This window comes from Dendronephthya gigantea, unplaced genomic scaffold (assembly GCF_004324835.1).
Source record: "Dendronephthya gigantea isolate DGI-Jeju-01 unplaced genomic scaffold, DenGig_1.0 000034F, whole genome shotgun sequence".
Taxonomy (NCBI): Eukaryota; Metazoa; Cnidaria; class Anthozoa; order Malacalcyonacea; family Nephtheidae; genus Dendronephthya; species Dendronephthya gigantea.
The window spans coordinates 1502585-1518996 of record NW_021163044.1 but is presented as its reverse complement, the minus strand read 5'-3'; the positions used below and the strand labels follow the sequence as shown (position 1 = coordinate 1518996).

The window sequence follows — 16412 nt, the reverse complement described above, 5'->3', positions numbered from 1 at the left end:
GAACTATCTCCAAACAGGTAATTTTAGACTCACTTCAACACCGAATCAACCGACCCCCTCCCCCTTCCTCATCAGCATTCCAAATATTTATTAGATGCACACTTCCTGTCTAAAGTCTGCGAAGCAAGCTACCGGGCACTTCAGTAGCATACACAGCACTATCAGAATAATACTGAAATAAAACCTAACATCAACAACAAAAGAGAATTAAACATAACCTCAAGAATAAAATCGTAGGCACATTCGAGCGGAATTTGAGGGACTTCGATTGGAAATAGCACCGAAGCTTGAAGTTGTTCACACTTGTGTATTGTGTGTCGTGAGTTGCCACACGCTCGCTTCGACAAGGTTGTGACAACAATTAACATTCCTACTGAATATCAATTTCCAATTCGACATGTCTGGAAAGCCGAGCGTTGTTATATTGGGAGGTAGGTGTTAAAAAAGTATTTATTTGTTTAAAAATAGGGAATATTTAGAGTTTTGGCCGTACTAAAGCTAAAATTAAGAGACTTTGTATGCAAATTTTGGCGTGAGTGTAGTACCACGTTCATCAAATATATTTTAATATACTTATTCAATAAAGTCTATAACAACAATACATAGTCATAGAGCTTGAGATTAAGCTAGGTTTTGGTAACATTGTTAGTACTGTATCTGTCAGAGCCCGCTTTTAAGTTGACCTTTTGAAAAACATGTTGAATTTTAGCTTCGCAGGAGAGTAAATATTAACAACACGCGTGTCTAAATAAAGAATATGTAATTATACACATCGTTTTTTCCAATTCTAATGGTAAAGAAATGTTATTCTAATTGTCAAGACGATGGCTTCTATTCGCAGCTGGAAAGTTTGACAGCAAAAGTTGCAAAACAGGAAACGCAAGATTTTTGTATTCATAATCAGACCACAAAATGATTATGGAACATGTAGCAAATTACTATGTAACCAATTATCATCTTAGGCTCAATATATAGCGCTAATCGCTTCGTATACTATCAAAGTTTATAAATAAATAATTTGAAGATGACGAAAAGACGAATACGCATTCTAGAACCAACAATCAGCTTATAGATGTGTGTGACTCATTTCTCTTCAATAATTAGTAATTTTAATTCTAATATCTGCTGCAGAGCCTGTAGTGGGTGCTAAAAGTGATCATCAATTTTCCAATCTCTTGAAATAGCTGTGACAAAGAAGGCTATAAGTACATATATGTGACACTTAACTAATTAGATTTTGGTCCAGTTTAGTCCAGGAATGTTTGTACATAAACAACTCCATCATAAAATACCATTATCCCTATTTGCTTGTTCAAAATGTCAGTCAAGACTAACATTTAAACAAAACTTTTTTGTGCCATAGACTAGATATTGGACACTCAGGATTTACGTCATCAAAGAACTTGAATTTTGCTGGCTTTGTTTCCTTTTTGCATATATAAATAGATTAAATGCTTTTAGCCCAACCAGTATTTGAAAGAATCATACTGTTATGTAGCATCAACAATAAACTCTCTTATTTCCCTATTTCTTACCATGTTCAGGGCTTGGTTTCATTGGCAGAAATTTGGTGACATACCTTGTTGAAAGTGACCTATGTTCCAAGGTATATAAAAATATGGCAAATTTACTTTCAACCCCCATTGTTGTTTGCATGGCAAACTACAAGGTCCATTTGTAACATCAAATTTATTTACAAAAGTCTTGCCTAAGGGAATATTCAACCATTTATTTTCTCAATAAGCTGTCATTGGTGAGGGTGATATTGGCTTGTGACTTATAGTAATATAAAAGTTAACTATACATAGTTAGTTAAATCATGATCATCTATAAATACTCTTTGGGTTGATGTAAAAGCAAACAATTGTATTAATTAAACATTCTTTTTACTAAACAATCAACTTGCAGTATATCAAGCAAGGGAAAAGGGAAAGGCTACATTTGCTCTGATTAATGGTTATGTTATTTTTTCTTTTAGATAAGAGCTGTTGACAAAGTACCACCACAGACTGCATGGCTAAATGAGAGACATAAGGTACTTTGTATTAATAAGTTACGGTCCTAATGCCTCACTGCAAGAATTCTTCCTTAGTTCCAACCTTATTCACTTGCTAGTTTTTGCTTCTACCCTATGGTGAAATTACACCATGGTAAAGACACTAAAACTAATATGTGATAAAACAGGTTATGTGTTTGAATACTTACTGTTTTGGCAAACCATTGCTACCATTCCATCATACTGAGGGAGGCCATACAGAATGCTCGGGTCAGTTGGAAGAGGACCATCCCCCTAGCCTGCACTGCAGACCCATTTATACAGTAAGCCCGGAAATAAAAATGTAAGGACTACCATCTACCATTTTCAAGATGCAAAAAATTTATTAAGAAATGTGATAGGAAATTGGTGTAAACAACATGGTCAAGGTATATACATTAGATGATCAAAATTATATCACAAATTGTATTAAGAATAATCCATAATATAACCAATACAAATATGATAAAATTACAATATAAAAGTTCAATTTTCTGGTTTGCATGTCAGGAGAATATTTAGATTTTTATAATCTTTCATTCGAAAATTCTGACTTAAATTTGAGCCTTGGTAAAGATGTTGGCCCTTATCATAGTTAAGTGCATTTTCTAGCTTTCAAAACAAAACATCCAGGACAGACTAACATCAAATAACTTTGGTGTTATTCTGAGTGTTTTTGGGAGGGTGTCTTCGACCTTGAATCCTCTATTCATATCATGGGAAAAACAAGCCAAAAATGCAGACTTATGGGAGCAGGTTCAATTCCCATCTATTCTGTTAGCTATTCTCTTGTACGCTCAATTAAATTTGAGGATAAATAACATATTTATTTTCAGAAAGCCTTTGAAAACAATGTTGTGGAATTTAAAAGTGCCAATCTTGTTCATGAAGGTGTGTAACATGCACTTTTTAACGGTGAAAATCCATGTTTATATACTCATTACCAAGTCAAAATAGTTACATAAAATATGATAATATTTTGGACTTTAAAAACACTCCTGGTCGTTATTTTCAAATGAGTATTACTTACGCTTTAAAATCGCTTCTCTTGTGACCAAGCATGCCTCGAATTTCGGATGTATTTCCGGATATATTTCTCTTTCTTTTCACAACACACAAATCTCAAAAACTGCGGCTCCGCGGGTGGCGTGTTCATTCCGGCCGCCAATATTCCCGCCACTTTTACCTCTCTCTCTCTCCAGTCTTTTCGCGTAAAAGAAATATGAAAAAAAAATCCGGAAAAAAAACAACCAATGGCAATATTCCTATAGTGCCGTTGCCAAAATGACAAATATTTTAAGTAGGCCATGTACATCAAATTATATGTCCTATTGTTTTGATAAAAAGTGCTGTAGCTTTGCGTGGTAATCAGTAAATAACAATCCTAGCAACAATATAGCTACCCAATTTAGCTACCCACTGATTATTGACACTTTTGAAGAGTGTTTTTTTTTCAGTTTCGGCTTTACTGCACGCACAATATAATCTATATATAGCCTACAGCTGCTCAACCAATTTTGTGCTATCTTTTACAGCATCGGCGGAAAAAGCATTCGCGGAGGCCTCGTTTGACTATTGCATCAACTTAGCTGCTGAGACTAAGTATGGACAAAGTGAAGAGGTGTGTAATTCTAGTCTGCAGCGTACGTATACCTTTTTTTCTGCAAGATCCCTTAACAAAAATCCGGATTTTACTAGGGTATAACGAGAAATACTGAGCTCTTTTGTAGAACTACCTCCACTCCCAATCCCAAAACACTAGTTACTAGGCCAATGAATACTGTCGATTATAATTTTATGACCTCGCTGACTACCTAGCTGAATTTGACAGTACCAATGAAGGGAATGAATATACAACTATGATATATACAACTGATTTTTAGGTATATAAAGAAGGTGTTGTGAAATTGTCATTGAATTGTGCCAGGCAGGCTGCGAAATCCAACGTAAAGAGATTCATTGAAGTTTCCACAGGTCAAATCTATGCTGGGGATAAGGTAGTTTAATTAAGTTAATCATAATCAAAATTGAATCGGACGTTTTGGTGAAAAGATGTCAAACGCATTCCGTTTAATTTTTGCTATTGTGCAATAGAAGAATGGGAATAAGGGGAATAAAACACTTTCTCCCAATTTGCGATGCAGGATTTAAATTTTTTCATGCTATTTTCTTCATATTCCATTATAGAAAGGAAGTGTGGAAAACAGCAAGCTGTCTCCTTGGACGCTTCAAGCAAAATACAAGATGGTAGTGGAAGAAGAATTGGCAAGTGTCGATGGGTATGTACATATACAAACTCGCGTTTACCTCCCCTGATATCAGCGAAGTTAAGATCGCCCGTCATTGGTTAATATGATGGACGTATCGCATTCGATTCGTTTCTGTTCTCTCGATGGAAAAGATACTGTAGTGGTAGTGGTAGTGGTCAATTCAATTCTGAACTCGCTATTCTACCGCATGCAGCCTAGCTATATATGTGCTTGTTAACTGTCAGAGTCGTTCCTTTCCTAGTACTAAAGATTATAGCTCGAACTCTTCGTTGTAGATTAAATTACGTGATCGTTAGGCCTGGCATAGTGTATGGTTTGGGAGATAAACAAGGATTAAGTAAGTTAATTCCTGCAATACATCACTCACAATTGTGCAAAAATTGTAATTTTGTACTGTACTTTTTTTCACGGCGATGTAAAGCATGGACAGTCATGCACCACATGCTCTTAAATATGTTGTATGCATGGTTAGTATTTCTAACTGTATTCTGTACGATGATTTAGCACCGAGAATTATTATTGGCGCTGTGTATAAGCAGTTAGGAGAAAAAATGAAGGTATGTTGCATATATATGCATGTTACGTATAATGCGAAATACCCCTGTTGTGGTTACATGTGATTGGTCGACTTAACCAAACACATGAATTAGTCCAGTTTTTTCAAAACCAAGTTCCCCACTTTATTATCATATATTTTATTGCTTCCCAATCCTGTGACTGTTGTCAGTGACTTACTTTTAAAATGAAAACTGAGCAATACCCATTTGTAGTTGCTATGGACGAAGGATTTACGAATGAATACAGTGCATGTTGATGACGTATGTCGAGCGTTGTGGCATTTGACTGAACATGGTGCTGCCGGGGAGATTTATAATCTTGTCGATAATGGCGAAACAAGTGAGGGATAAAATATACAAAATATTGTTGAACCAAAGATATAGTTAGAAAATACTTACATATATAAGCCGAATAATGCAATTAGACCTGATTTAAAACTAAAATGACCAAAGTCATAGAGAACTACTGAAGCACATATCAATATACAGTACAAGCGTTACAATAATTATGTGTTTTTTTCGCTAGCTCAAGGTATAATCTCTGATCTTGTTTGCCAGTTGCTGGGAATTGAGCACGACTATCATGGTACAATTATATCAAACTTCGCTCGCGTAAGTGTGCTACATATACAGTATGTTACTTAAAACTTATATATCTTATATACTTATATATATCAACTTCTTTCAATCAATTTCACGCCTCGTATAAATTGAATAATCGCGAGTGAAAATTATATATTTTTATTATCCTCAATTCAGCTGAATATGACTGATATTGTGGATGAATCCAATGAGAAACATTTGGAACCTTGGTCAGAGGCTTGCCAACGTGATGGCATTGAAAATACGCCACTTAGTCCATATTTGGATCAGGTAATGGTTATAATTTAATGTTTTGGGGGTTTTTTTTCATCAGACTAACAGTGGTACTGACATATTTTGTAGGAACTGCTGTATGAGAAACATCTTTCATTAGATGGTAGCAAGCTGGAGGGAACAGGATTTAATTGTGAACATAGACAACCAACAACTGGAAACCTGAAAGAGGTAAGTATATATATATATGCCTTATTGCCTTTTTATCCATTTCAAAGAAATTATATTAGGAAAACTTGCAACCGTTTACACAGGTGATTTTCGTTTCTCAAAGGTTCTGGAAGATTACGTGAAGCTTGGCTTGTTTCCACCCTCTCTGGCAGAAATGAATTAATCCAGCCGTTTGGCTTTGAGATATATGCATTGCTAAATGAATTATAGAAGAATATATTGACTTAAAAGAAACGATCGTTTTTGAAAGTAATCAATTGCAATATCTTGCTTCGGCGTGGTATAAAGTACTACTTCTACGTAATAAAACGCCCTATTTCAGCTATACAAAGAGGACATGAGACTATAGGGAGAAGCTATATAGGGAGACATGGGACTATTAGACTGTTTATTACGTTCATACTTTTGTAGTCAATTAACTTTATTTACCTCACAATGATGACTATCACAGTCATTATATCAATACCATTTTTTGGTAAGGTTTATTCGTTGATTTTGTATTTTCGCGTTTTGATGCATTGGATCCATGGGATAAAGTAATATATGTCCCAAAATGCAAACTAAAGGATGTAAAATTTGCTATGAAGAATAAATGCTGCAAAAAATCGCTCGTGACACAAGTCGATTCAAACAACATGTGCAAAAATATCAATGAAATAACATGTTTACTAAAAATGCACCACAACCTGCACAAAACAGGTTGTTTAGCATAAAACGCTTCGGGAATCTTCAAACACAGCTTCATTCGGTTCGATATTTACAATTATATTATTGCCTGAAAAGAAAAAAGGGAAAAATTTAACGAAATTATACTTTAAAAGCTGTGACAGTACAATCCAAAGAGATTTACAAGAATATTAGTACAAATCATTTGGAAGAGGGAAACACTCAATATATCACAACAGCATGAAATTGTACCCAGAGCATAAAACATCGCTGAAGTATTACGCGGCAATATTTCTCATTTTCGGGATCATTTTACTCTTATGTGGAACATTATTTGAAAATGGAGACATTGAAATCGCAGACCATCAAGAAACGATGTACCGCCAGGACCAAGTTCATTATTGGGCTGGAATTCCTGTAAGTTCTGCCACTATTCCTGTTTGTTTGTTTGTTTGCCTTGCCTTATAAAGTTCTGCTGTTCAACTTCTATATTTCTGAATTTTATTTCTTAAACTTTATAGTTTGTGTTTCTTGCCATCATCTCGGTGCTATTCCTTATTTTTCAATTCAACTTTTTGGTGGGTATAATTATGTATTATAGTAGAATCTAAGGTAGTTTGAAAAACAGGTAATAAACAATGCAAGTACACATTCCATATTTCCACGCCGTCTTAATTTCGCCATAAATTCCAAGAGCTTTGCATTCCCTCGAGATTTATTTAGCGTCCTCTCTCGTTTCACCTAATGCACCTAAAAAGCCTGGTAATTACATAATTGTATGTCGAGTTATCTTCTTGAAATGTTTTAGCTAAAACTGTGTATCTGCTTCGACCTCATCTGCGTGAACCTCGCCATATTTGTTATCATTGTGGAAGGTCCTGACTGGAAGAAATACGCAGCAAAGTCTTCGCATTATTCGCATTCGAGTGATATTGATTATCTGATGTTGAAGCCAAGCGCAGCTTTTGGTAAAGATCAGCCACTGTCGGAGACAGCGTATATGAGCGCCATGAACTATAGTGGAGCCTGGGTAATAATCGCTATATTGTCAATATTGCTGGGAATTGAGACTCTTTTGACTCACATCAAGGTGTACTGTGGGATTGAAAGCGTGAGTAGACATTTAAATATTCTCTAGATGATACTGAGATGAAACTGAAAAAGTAATTTGTGATAAAGCTTTGAGGATTGCACATTCGAGGGTTTAATATTTATATTATTATACCAATATAGATATATGGCTACCTTACTGGCTACGAATTGATTTACCCTGAAATTATTCTTAAAATGGCACAGCCCGTTGAGAAATTTCAGTGTAAGGGTTGTCAAACAAGAGTTCCAACCCCGAACAAAGGAACTGACCATCCTGATGTTTCTTGCAATGAGAAATCAGATTTACGATCCCCGCCGGATATTGCGGTCGAACCACCAACCTGTGGATCCGAGGACCCTGTTCCGCGTCCTCCCTTATCTCCGACACTATCCGTCGCTTCTAACACTTCTAATGCGTTTTACGTTTGTCACGAGGGAGATGGCATTAAGTTGGTCGGATACAAACCTCGTCGTCACGCAAAGCATGGCCACCAATTATGCACACATGATGAAGAAGAGGAATTACCCCCAGAACATTACCATTTCTCCAGGAAGCATCCAAACGAGGTCGAAGATCCAAACTCAAGCATGAGCTTACCTCATTCTCCAAACCATCATTTATCACCCAACAGACCACATCCTCCTACTGACTTGCCTGTAAAGCATAGATCAAGTGGTTCAAATACCCCGTCACCAAGCAATTTGCCTCTCGCAAAGGATCCTAAATCATATCGAAGTCCTATGTCACCAAGCCAATCAAATCCATTTATACAACATCCCCAAAATATCCCTACGCCACCTCCCTTACCACCAACAAATTTCAAGCAATCTAATTCCAGACATTCATCACCAAGTATCCCCTCACCACCACTGCTACCACCTCTGGACTTCCATTCTGCAGCCTCAAGAACAAATGAGCGAAGAAACCTGTCCCCCATCATCCATAAACCGACTGCGTTTTCACCAGTTCAACCAAAAAATCAGATAAACAGATCTCCGGTTGACCGAAGTCCCGGGAAATATCCTCCCGTCGGAGATATATTCCCACCGCCACCGTCAACTCTTCCGTCTCATAGCAAAGAAAAAGGCCGTGTATCGTTCGTTGATCCTGGAAACAAACCTGTGCCAAACCCCTCGTCCAGCTCCGGTCAAAAGCGAAACTCCAAGTTGGAAACCCTGTTTTAGATTGTATAAAAGTCATTGCTTAATAAGTTTATTTACACAATGATAAACGTTTAGGAAACTGCTATAAAAATTACTTCCAGCAAATTTTTTCTTTTAGTTTTCCAACTAAATAGGGGTATTTTCGTTTTAAACTGATCGGCATATTTGTTCTATTTTTAGTCAAAGCTATGGTCAAAGGCAATCAGAATGCCTAAATTTTTAATACCTCGTGTAAAATGGTAGATAATGTACTTTTTTACTGGAAGTTGTCAAAATTTATGCATTCTGATTCTGATTGGGTTACTGAAAATGTAAACAAACCTGCTGATTGTAAACAAATCCTAAAGCGTCCTCGATTGCAATGGGTCAGCGGAGTGTACTTACTTCTTTATGCGTATAACACGTCACAAATCGTGAAAACGTGCTTCAAAACAAACCATCATATATATGTAATTAACTACTGGGAATTTATCTAATATATTTGCTGAAATAATGGACATTGCGTCTTGGTTTGACGATGTTAGGCGCATGAATAAACGGCAGGTATGCAGAGCTTGATAAAAGGATAATTTATTTGCAGGCTTTGAAGGAAATTTAATGTGTATAAACGCAACGTGTGCAGACTGCTTGTATTGGCAAGGATAGATTAATGTCAATAATAGACTGTATAAAATATAATAAACAATATTTAATCATTCTCATGGCAATAAAAAAAATGTTCGAACAAGTTAATTTCATTAGAAATATATAGGCCTCATTATTTATAGCAATTTTGAAAGGTTGAGGTCGCACTTTTTTCTTTATAAAATCAAAATGTACATCTTGTGCAGGTGTTTTCATTGTAAGGACTATTTTTTTTATGAAGAAATTAACTTTTATTATTGTAGCTGTATTATCAAGTACTGAATTTTGGTATGATTGTGTCATCTGCTCTCATGATATGGAAAGGCCTGATGGTTGTAACTGGCAGTGAGAGTCCCATTGTGGTTGTACTAAGGTGTGCTGACCGCTGACGGTCCTTTGTATTCACAGTTGATTGTTGCATATAGTTGTTACCTGAGTGTATTACACCTGACATCAGTGTAAATACTTAATACTAGTGCATTGCTATTAGTATAGGTGCATGCATTACCATGTGCGTGTTTTACCATATATGTGACCATATTTCTACTGCATCACACAGTGGTAGTATGGAACCAGCATTTCAGCGAGGAGATCTGTTATTTTTAACAAACTACAAGGAAGATCCCATTCGAGTTGGAGAAATTGTTGTGTTTAAAGTTGAAGGAAGAGAAATTCCTATTGTCCATAGAGTCATCAAACTTCACGAAAAGTAAGACTTCATGAATTCCGTTGAATTGAGGTTCTTCTTCATTTTCTCAACCATGGTTCAATAACTGCAAAACAATAAACTGTAAAATTTATGTTTGTTTGATTATTATGCGAACACATTTTTAAAGAGAACAATTTATTTCACAGAGAGGATGGTAGCATTATATTCCTAACAAAAGGCGATAATAATTCTGTTGATGATCGAGGCTTATATGCTCAAGGTCAATTATGGTTACGAAAGAAAGATGTCGTGGGCAGAGCTAGAGGGTGAGTATGAAATTATTGAGTCTTTATCATAAAATGAAGCCTGATGTTTAAATATCTCCTTGTTGTTTTTCCAGGTTTTTACCATATATAGGAATGGTCACAATTGTAATGAATGACTATCCTAAATTTAAGGTAAATTTCAACACTATAATTTTTATATGCATTCCCTTATAGTAGAATATAATCAAAATACCATTCCTTCAACTTCTGAAATATTCATTGTTTTTTCTTTACTTTTTTTGCAGTATTTTGTTCTAGTAGGTCTTGGTCTGTTTGTACTCATACATCGAGAATAAGGAAGCTTGGGAATAGAAAAATTATGATAATTTATGTTTTAGACAGGCATATACGTGTATATGATACAAGTTGGTAGGGGAATTATGCTTGACAAAGTGATGAAGGCATTCCATTTTATTTCAGCCACATTATTACAGGCCCTTTACGAGTCTAAACTCTGGAAGACTAAAATGGAATTGTTTTTAGCCTTCACTTTTGTATTTAAAAGGATGTTCAAAATAAAGCTGTTGGTATGTAAATGTGATCGTCTGATGATTTCTCTGAAGGTTGCCCCTGGTCCAGTGGTCCTGGATGTAAAAGAAATATTCTTTTTCAAAAAAATGGCGGTAGTTTTTTAAATTATTCTGCCACGTCAATGGTCACGTGTAAATCTGTTATTGTAAGCAGTGGATATAGGGCTAAAATGGGTTAGAATAATGGTCATGAACTAATTTAGCTACATCTGAAACTTTACAGTATAACTTCTTTACAGTATATTTACATGTTCGGTTACAAAGATTACTGTACAGCAAAAATGACAAATTTAGCCCATAGGCTGGTTTTCCCTTGCGACGTAACGCGATGAGAATGGCAATGAATATTTAAAGAAGAAGATTTTATTCATTGATTTACAAGTGCGCAACACAGGCATCGACATGAGAATAAGCACAGTGAATAAGTCGTGACAAGAAAGAAAGTTCGAAACAATATATTTCCTGCTCTGTCTCTTTTGCGTATATTGAAGTGATAATAATTAATCTCTAAAAACGATTACCTGCTGTGGCATTGTTAGAGTGGTATTCACCCTGATTGTTGTTCATTTTAATTTTATATCTTATCAAAAACAGTATCCCGGCTTCCATTTTATTAAAAAAAATTTAAAGGGTCCGTTTGCTTGAGATATATACAAACTGATACAAGCATGATTTACTAAGCCTTACTGTATACATCGAACGTTTTCAAAATGAAAAGTTGACACGACTCACACGAGTGTGAAAGACCAGAGCCTGAGGCGTGTAATGAAACAATAAAATTCCGTTGATATAAAATTTTAATTGCTTGAAACTTTGGCTTGGGGGTAGATCGTTAACAATCGCTTTAATTTGTTCATTTTTGCCGAAAGAATAAGACAAGACGGCCTATCTCGAATCTTTGGACTCGAGTATATCAGGACAATATGAATGTATGTAATTTCTACCATTCGTTTTATCGTTTACATTGTATGGATACACAGCATCTTAATTGAATTTTTCCCAGGTTTTTTCTGTCATTGCCAATTGCATCCTATTCATCCTACTGTTGGCATTGCGTTTGGCCGTGAATGCTTCTTCAGGTTCGTTTTGGCTCCCGCACTTTCTTTTAAGACTAAGTGCAGGATTAAGCTCATAACCGATAAATATAGATGAGGTTGTATCCTAGGAAGGGAAGTGAGTTATGGGCCACGTTGTTTGCCTGCCATTAAAGCTAGCTAGTGCATAATATCATAGATATAAACTATGGGCAAATGTCTATCTCAAGTGCCCAAGGCAGCCATTTTACTCACAAGTGTTTACTTGTGATATTCTCTTTTCACGAATTTCTTGGCATTTGGAGAAATGAAAACTATTTTGAAAATAAAGTAATTTATATAAATCAATGGCTTGTGCATGACGTGTACATGTTGGAAAATTTGAAGGACAAGAAGAACTGCTTACATCTCTGATTATACGTATTAGAACTGTGTTTACATTTTCATTTGTTTATTTACCAAAGCGGAAGAATCGTGGAAAAATATCGGCAGCTGTGGACAAGGATTAGGTAAGTATTGTAGTTAAAACTAGTATTTTTGGGAATGTATACTGTATAGCTTCAAAACTATGGGAATGTAAACTATGTATAGGTCCATGATGGGTAGATGGGTAAACTATGTATAGGTACCATGTAAAAAATATTTTATTCTCTACATCTTTTCTCAAAGCTTGTAATCCACAATGTCAATTGGCGTGCCTAAAGATGCATAATTACTACCGTAGTTTACACAATTCACCACCATTGCATTGCGATTCTGAGCTGGCCAAGTCAGCTCAGCGATGGACGGATCAACAAGCCAAAACTAGAACTATGCATCATTCACAATGGACGGATAAATATACTGAGAATATTTCTTGGAAAGGTGGAGACTGGCCAGGTATGGTATTCAATTGTCTTGTTATACATGGTTTCAAATTTTTGTTATAACTAATAAATATGGTATAATTGTTGACGATGAATCGACGATAATTGTATAATAATGATGGCGGCGACTGGCAGCGACGTCTGACGACAGACGACGACATACAACGACGATGTTGATGAGAAATCTTTTTGTAGTCTTCCTTTTTTTTCTTGACATGTTTTTCGTTAACTCCTGCAGGCATGAATCAAGTTGAAACCGCCGTTAAAGGGGCTGTGAGAAGTTGGTACTCTGAAATAAAAAACGACTACAATTATCAGACTGGGAAAAGCAATGATCGTAAAACAGTCGGACATTTTCAGGCAGTCGTATGGAAAAATACCCAGAAGATCGGGTGTGGTATCAATATAATACCTGGTCATGGTACCTACGTAACTGTCCACTACTACCCAGCTAGCCACGCTCATATGAATTATTTCGAACTTGCTGTCGGTCAGGTGATGCCAAAAAAGGAGCCAGGTATGGGTAAAAATTGCTCAACTTCAGTGGTTTAGATTCTCCTGCAAAAGCTTTCAAGTTTAGCGCTATAATTCGGCTTGGAATCAGACCTATTTCTATATTTTTGCTCATGAAACTAATTGTTCATTATACAAGCTCTCGTTGTGTCTAATTTTCTTCCTGTTGCTGGTCATATTTTTAAGCGTCTAAATGTCGTGCGCGGTCGTCGGAGCGAGAGCCTTGTGATAAAAATCTGCAACGACTACAAGCTCCTTACGTTGTTCCTGACGAATGCCTGAAGAAAGGATGTTGCTATGACGACGTGTTTCTATCGGAGCCTTCAGTTTCCCACTACGACCGAGAGGGTAGAGAGTGGTGTTTTAAACCCAGCAAATAATGTGAGTGAATCTGACAACTGACGGTTCCATTGTACCTACTTAATAATGCATACAGCAATGATTAAAATTGTATTTTATTTTAGGTACATTTACTCATGACGGTTCCACAAAAAGATCATATTTACTTAATCATACATCCAGCAATAATTAATATTATACTTCATTTTAGTTACGTTTGTACTGACATTGTCATGTCATGTTAAAAACACTGTAATTCTGTTGAATAAAACGGTCATGAGCCTAAAATGAGGTCACTTTAGTGAATCACTCATTCAGTTCACCACAAATTCTTCTTAGGTCATATTCAGGTCAAGGTAATCTAAACGATCTTAATTATGATGTTGTCTGACAAAGTAAACCATTAGCAGAGACATATCAAGCCTTTAGTTACAGTGAACCTACGGAGCTTTTGTAGTAAATCGTCTGAGCAAAACATCAGTGTGCCGTTTAATTATATATTGCCGTTCGTGTCTGTTCACATCCACTATCTCCCAATGACTTCGCCGCGTGGTGAATGCACCATACCAGGCCGACACAAAGATGTGGTACAGCGAGTATTATTGAGTGTTTTTTGTTGCAAATGAACACGTAAAAACAAAGCCGGGCGCAACCACAAACCTGAAGTCTGCACGATTGTACTTCTTTGGAAAGTCTCAATTTAAGGGTCTTTGTAATTAAAGATACCGATCTTATTAAATGGGGTACTATTTACAATCGATGTGATTGTCGTGATCATGGTTCTGTAAATGCCGCTACAAACAATCACGCTTCTCGCCAGTTTTGATTGTTTTCATCATACTTCTTTCGATTGTATTGTATACCAGAACACTCAAATACTGTATGAAAAAACACGTCATTTTCTGGTTAGCGATTTTTAGGAAGACCACTTCATGCTTGATACACAATTAAGTTCGTAAATTATATAAACACCATGTTACAATTTCCGCTATCAACAACTCGTGATGTAAATGCTCCGATGGTAGAAAATATGCCAGGTATGAGAAGCATCTTGGAATTTGTCGAGCTAATTTCATTGAACGAGCCCAGCGTGAGTTTTTTAACCTGTTAATTGCAGTTTGACAATTTATGTTGCTTGTATAAACAGACAAATTATGTACCATTATGAACGCGCTATCATCGATATTTTATTGTACTTTTTAATTAATATTATAAAAACGCTATACAGTACCATACAATCAGTATATAGTGCATCCTATAACCTAGGCGATATAGGTATATTTATTCAGGTATGTTGAGATCCTACTAGCATTATGATGCATGCAACTGGCTCACGAAAGTTGAATGAAGTCTATCTAACGATAGTGATGTTTTTATGCCGTTGTGAAAATATTTAACGGACAAAAAAGCCACGGCTGAGTAGAAAACAGCAATATATATTCAACAAATCATAGGGAAGAACTCAGTGCATGACTTTGGGAAAAAAGGTCCAAGTTATTTCTTTCTAAACTGAACGAGAAAATTAGGTAAACATTTAACTAATTGCATGCTAGTCAATACCAGCCTCCCATTTCAATTTGTGCATAACGTTTAAATTAAGTTGTTTTTTCCTTGTGGGCAAAAGAAATCGCTATAACTTCCGACTCCCAAAATAAGAGCGTGGAGTCACGCTGAAAATCATCCCACATACTTCCACTGAGGAATGGTAAAATTATCTTTCATCTTCACTTCACGAAGAGTTCCATTTAAACTAATAAAAACAAGCAGCTGAATTCCTAGTCGGTTCTTTTGATCTTTGCGTGGAGATACATCGTTTTCCCGTCCATTTCCATGAATTTTGCAAGAACGTGTACCACGCGTGATTCATCAGGATAAGATCAAATATAAAATTATACACATGCAAGCTCTGTGAATTCTTCATTCCACATCCTTTGAGACATGCACTGAGCTACAAGATGGATATCATTTTCTCGACAAGTTATTACCACGTAAAACGTGACTGTTTTATCACAAAAACTAAGCGACGATAATGCAATTTGTTTGATTGTAGTTATTTATTCAAATGTCATAAAACATAAATTCTTAAAATGTCAAAAGAGTTCCTATAAAAAAAGGACGCCGATTAGATATATGAAATTAATTTGAATTTAGTTCCTTTTTTAAAACCTTTCTGATGTCACAGAATATTTGCAATAAACATTACGAGGCCAAGAAGTGCTTCGATCACTTGTATCACGGATACAAAATATTCATGGTCGTATTTGAGTTTCCCGAATGCGATAATGAAATTATCACGCATGTAACTGACTATACAGAGTGCTTTAAAGAAAGCTATGAAGTTTCTTTACTCTATGCCAAATAATCGGATTATGATCTAGTTTAAATGGTGCTTTGCATTAATAAGACGCTCGAAGTTGGTCATTTTGCCAAGATGTGTAGGAGTTAGACGCGTTTAAACCGGCTAAATGACTAACAGAAGAGCTGGGAATTAGAAATATTAAACAGTTTAATTATATTTCGCAAGCAAAGCATGATATATATTTAACACTAAAGCCGCTTTTGAATTCAAACATCCCAATGCATTCAAGGACACTCACAAAGGCAAACAAAGGGGAATTTAAAATCACATGAAAAGGTCGCGTTGTGGACATTGGGCAGCCAATGGGCTGCATGCAAGACGAGGTTCATTCATTCAGCATT

General features: G+C 36.0%; 3 protein-coding genes across 4 annotated transcripts; all 3 read left to right on the top strand.

Annotated features, from left to right (window-relative positions):
- The first annotated feature begins 119 nt into the window (after window positions 1-119).
- Window positions 120-6519, top strand: LOC114525548 (dTDP-glucose 4,6-dehydratase-like). The gene is made up of 14 exons (XM_028546930.1): window positions 120-431; window positions 1545-1606; window positions 1979-2035; window positions 2872-2926; window positions 3571-3656; window positions 3919-4032; window positions 4223-4314; window positions 4581-4642; window positions 4810-4862; window positions 5076-5202; window positions 5389-5474; window positions 5622-5735; window positions 5808-5909; window positions 6013-6519. Exons 1-14 carry the CDS (start codon window positions 398-400, stop codon window positions 6070-6072), a joined length of 1104 nt encoding a protein of 367 aa, XP_028402731.1. The 5' UTR covers window positions 120-397; the 3' UTR covers window positions 6073-6519.
- A 118-nt stretch (window positions 6520-6637) lies between these two features.
- On the top strand, window positions 6638-10956 carry LOC114525519 (signal peptidase complex catalytic subunit SEC11A-like). Of its 2 annotated transcripts, XM_028546899.1 has the most exons (9): window positions 6672-6992; window positions 7097-7153; window positions 7384-7686; window positions 7809-9374; window positions 9719-9828; window positions 10015-10164; window positions 10311-10430; window positions 10505-10562; window positions 10676-10956. In XM_028546899.1, exons 4-9 carry the CDS (start codon window positions 9324-9326, stop codon window positions 10724-10726), a joined length of 540 nt encoding a protein of 179 aa, XP_028402700.1. In that variant the 5' UTR covers window positions 6672-6992; window positions 7097-7153; window positions 7384-7686; window positions 7809-9323; the 3' UTR covers window positions 10727-10956. The 2 variants fall into 2 exon arrangements, with proteins under 2 accessions (XP_028402699.1, XP_028402700.1); XM_028546898.1 differs by lacking the exons at window positions 9719-9828; window positions 10015-10164; window positions 10311-10430; window positions 10505-10562; window positions 10676-10956 and having other exon boundaries at window positions 6638-6992; window positions 7809-9579.
- Window positions 10957-11690: 734 nt separating this feature from the next.
- LOC114525452 (Golgi-associated plant pathogenesis-related protein 1-like) lies at window positions 11691-13957 on the top strand. The gene is made up of 7 exons (XM_028546810.1): window positions 11691-11889; window positions 11964-12039; window positions 12459-12503; window positions 12664-12873; window positions 13099-13377; window positions 13560-13754; window positions 13838-13957. The coding sequence occupies exons 1-6, from the start codon at window positions 11884-11886 to the stop codon at window positions 13751-13753; spliced, it is 810 nt and encodes a 269-aa protein (XP_028402611.1). The 5' UTR covers window positions 11691-11883; the 3' UTR covers window position 13754; window positions 13838-13957.
- The last annotated feature ends 2455 nt before the right edge of the window (window positions 13958-16412 follow it).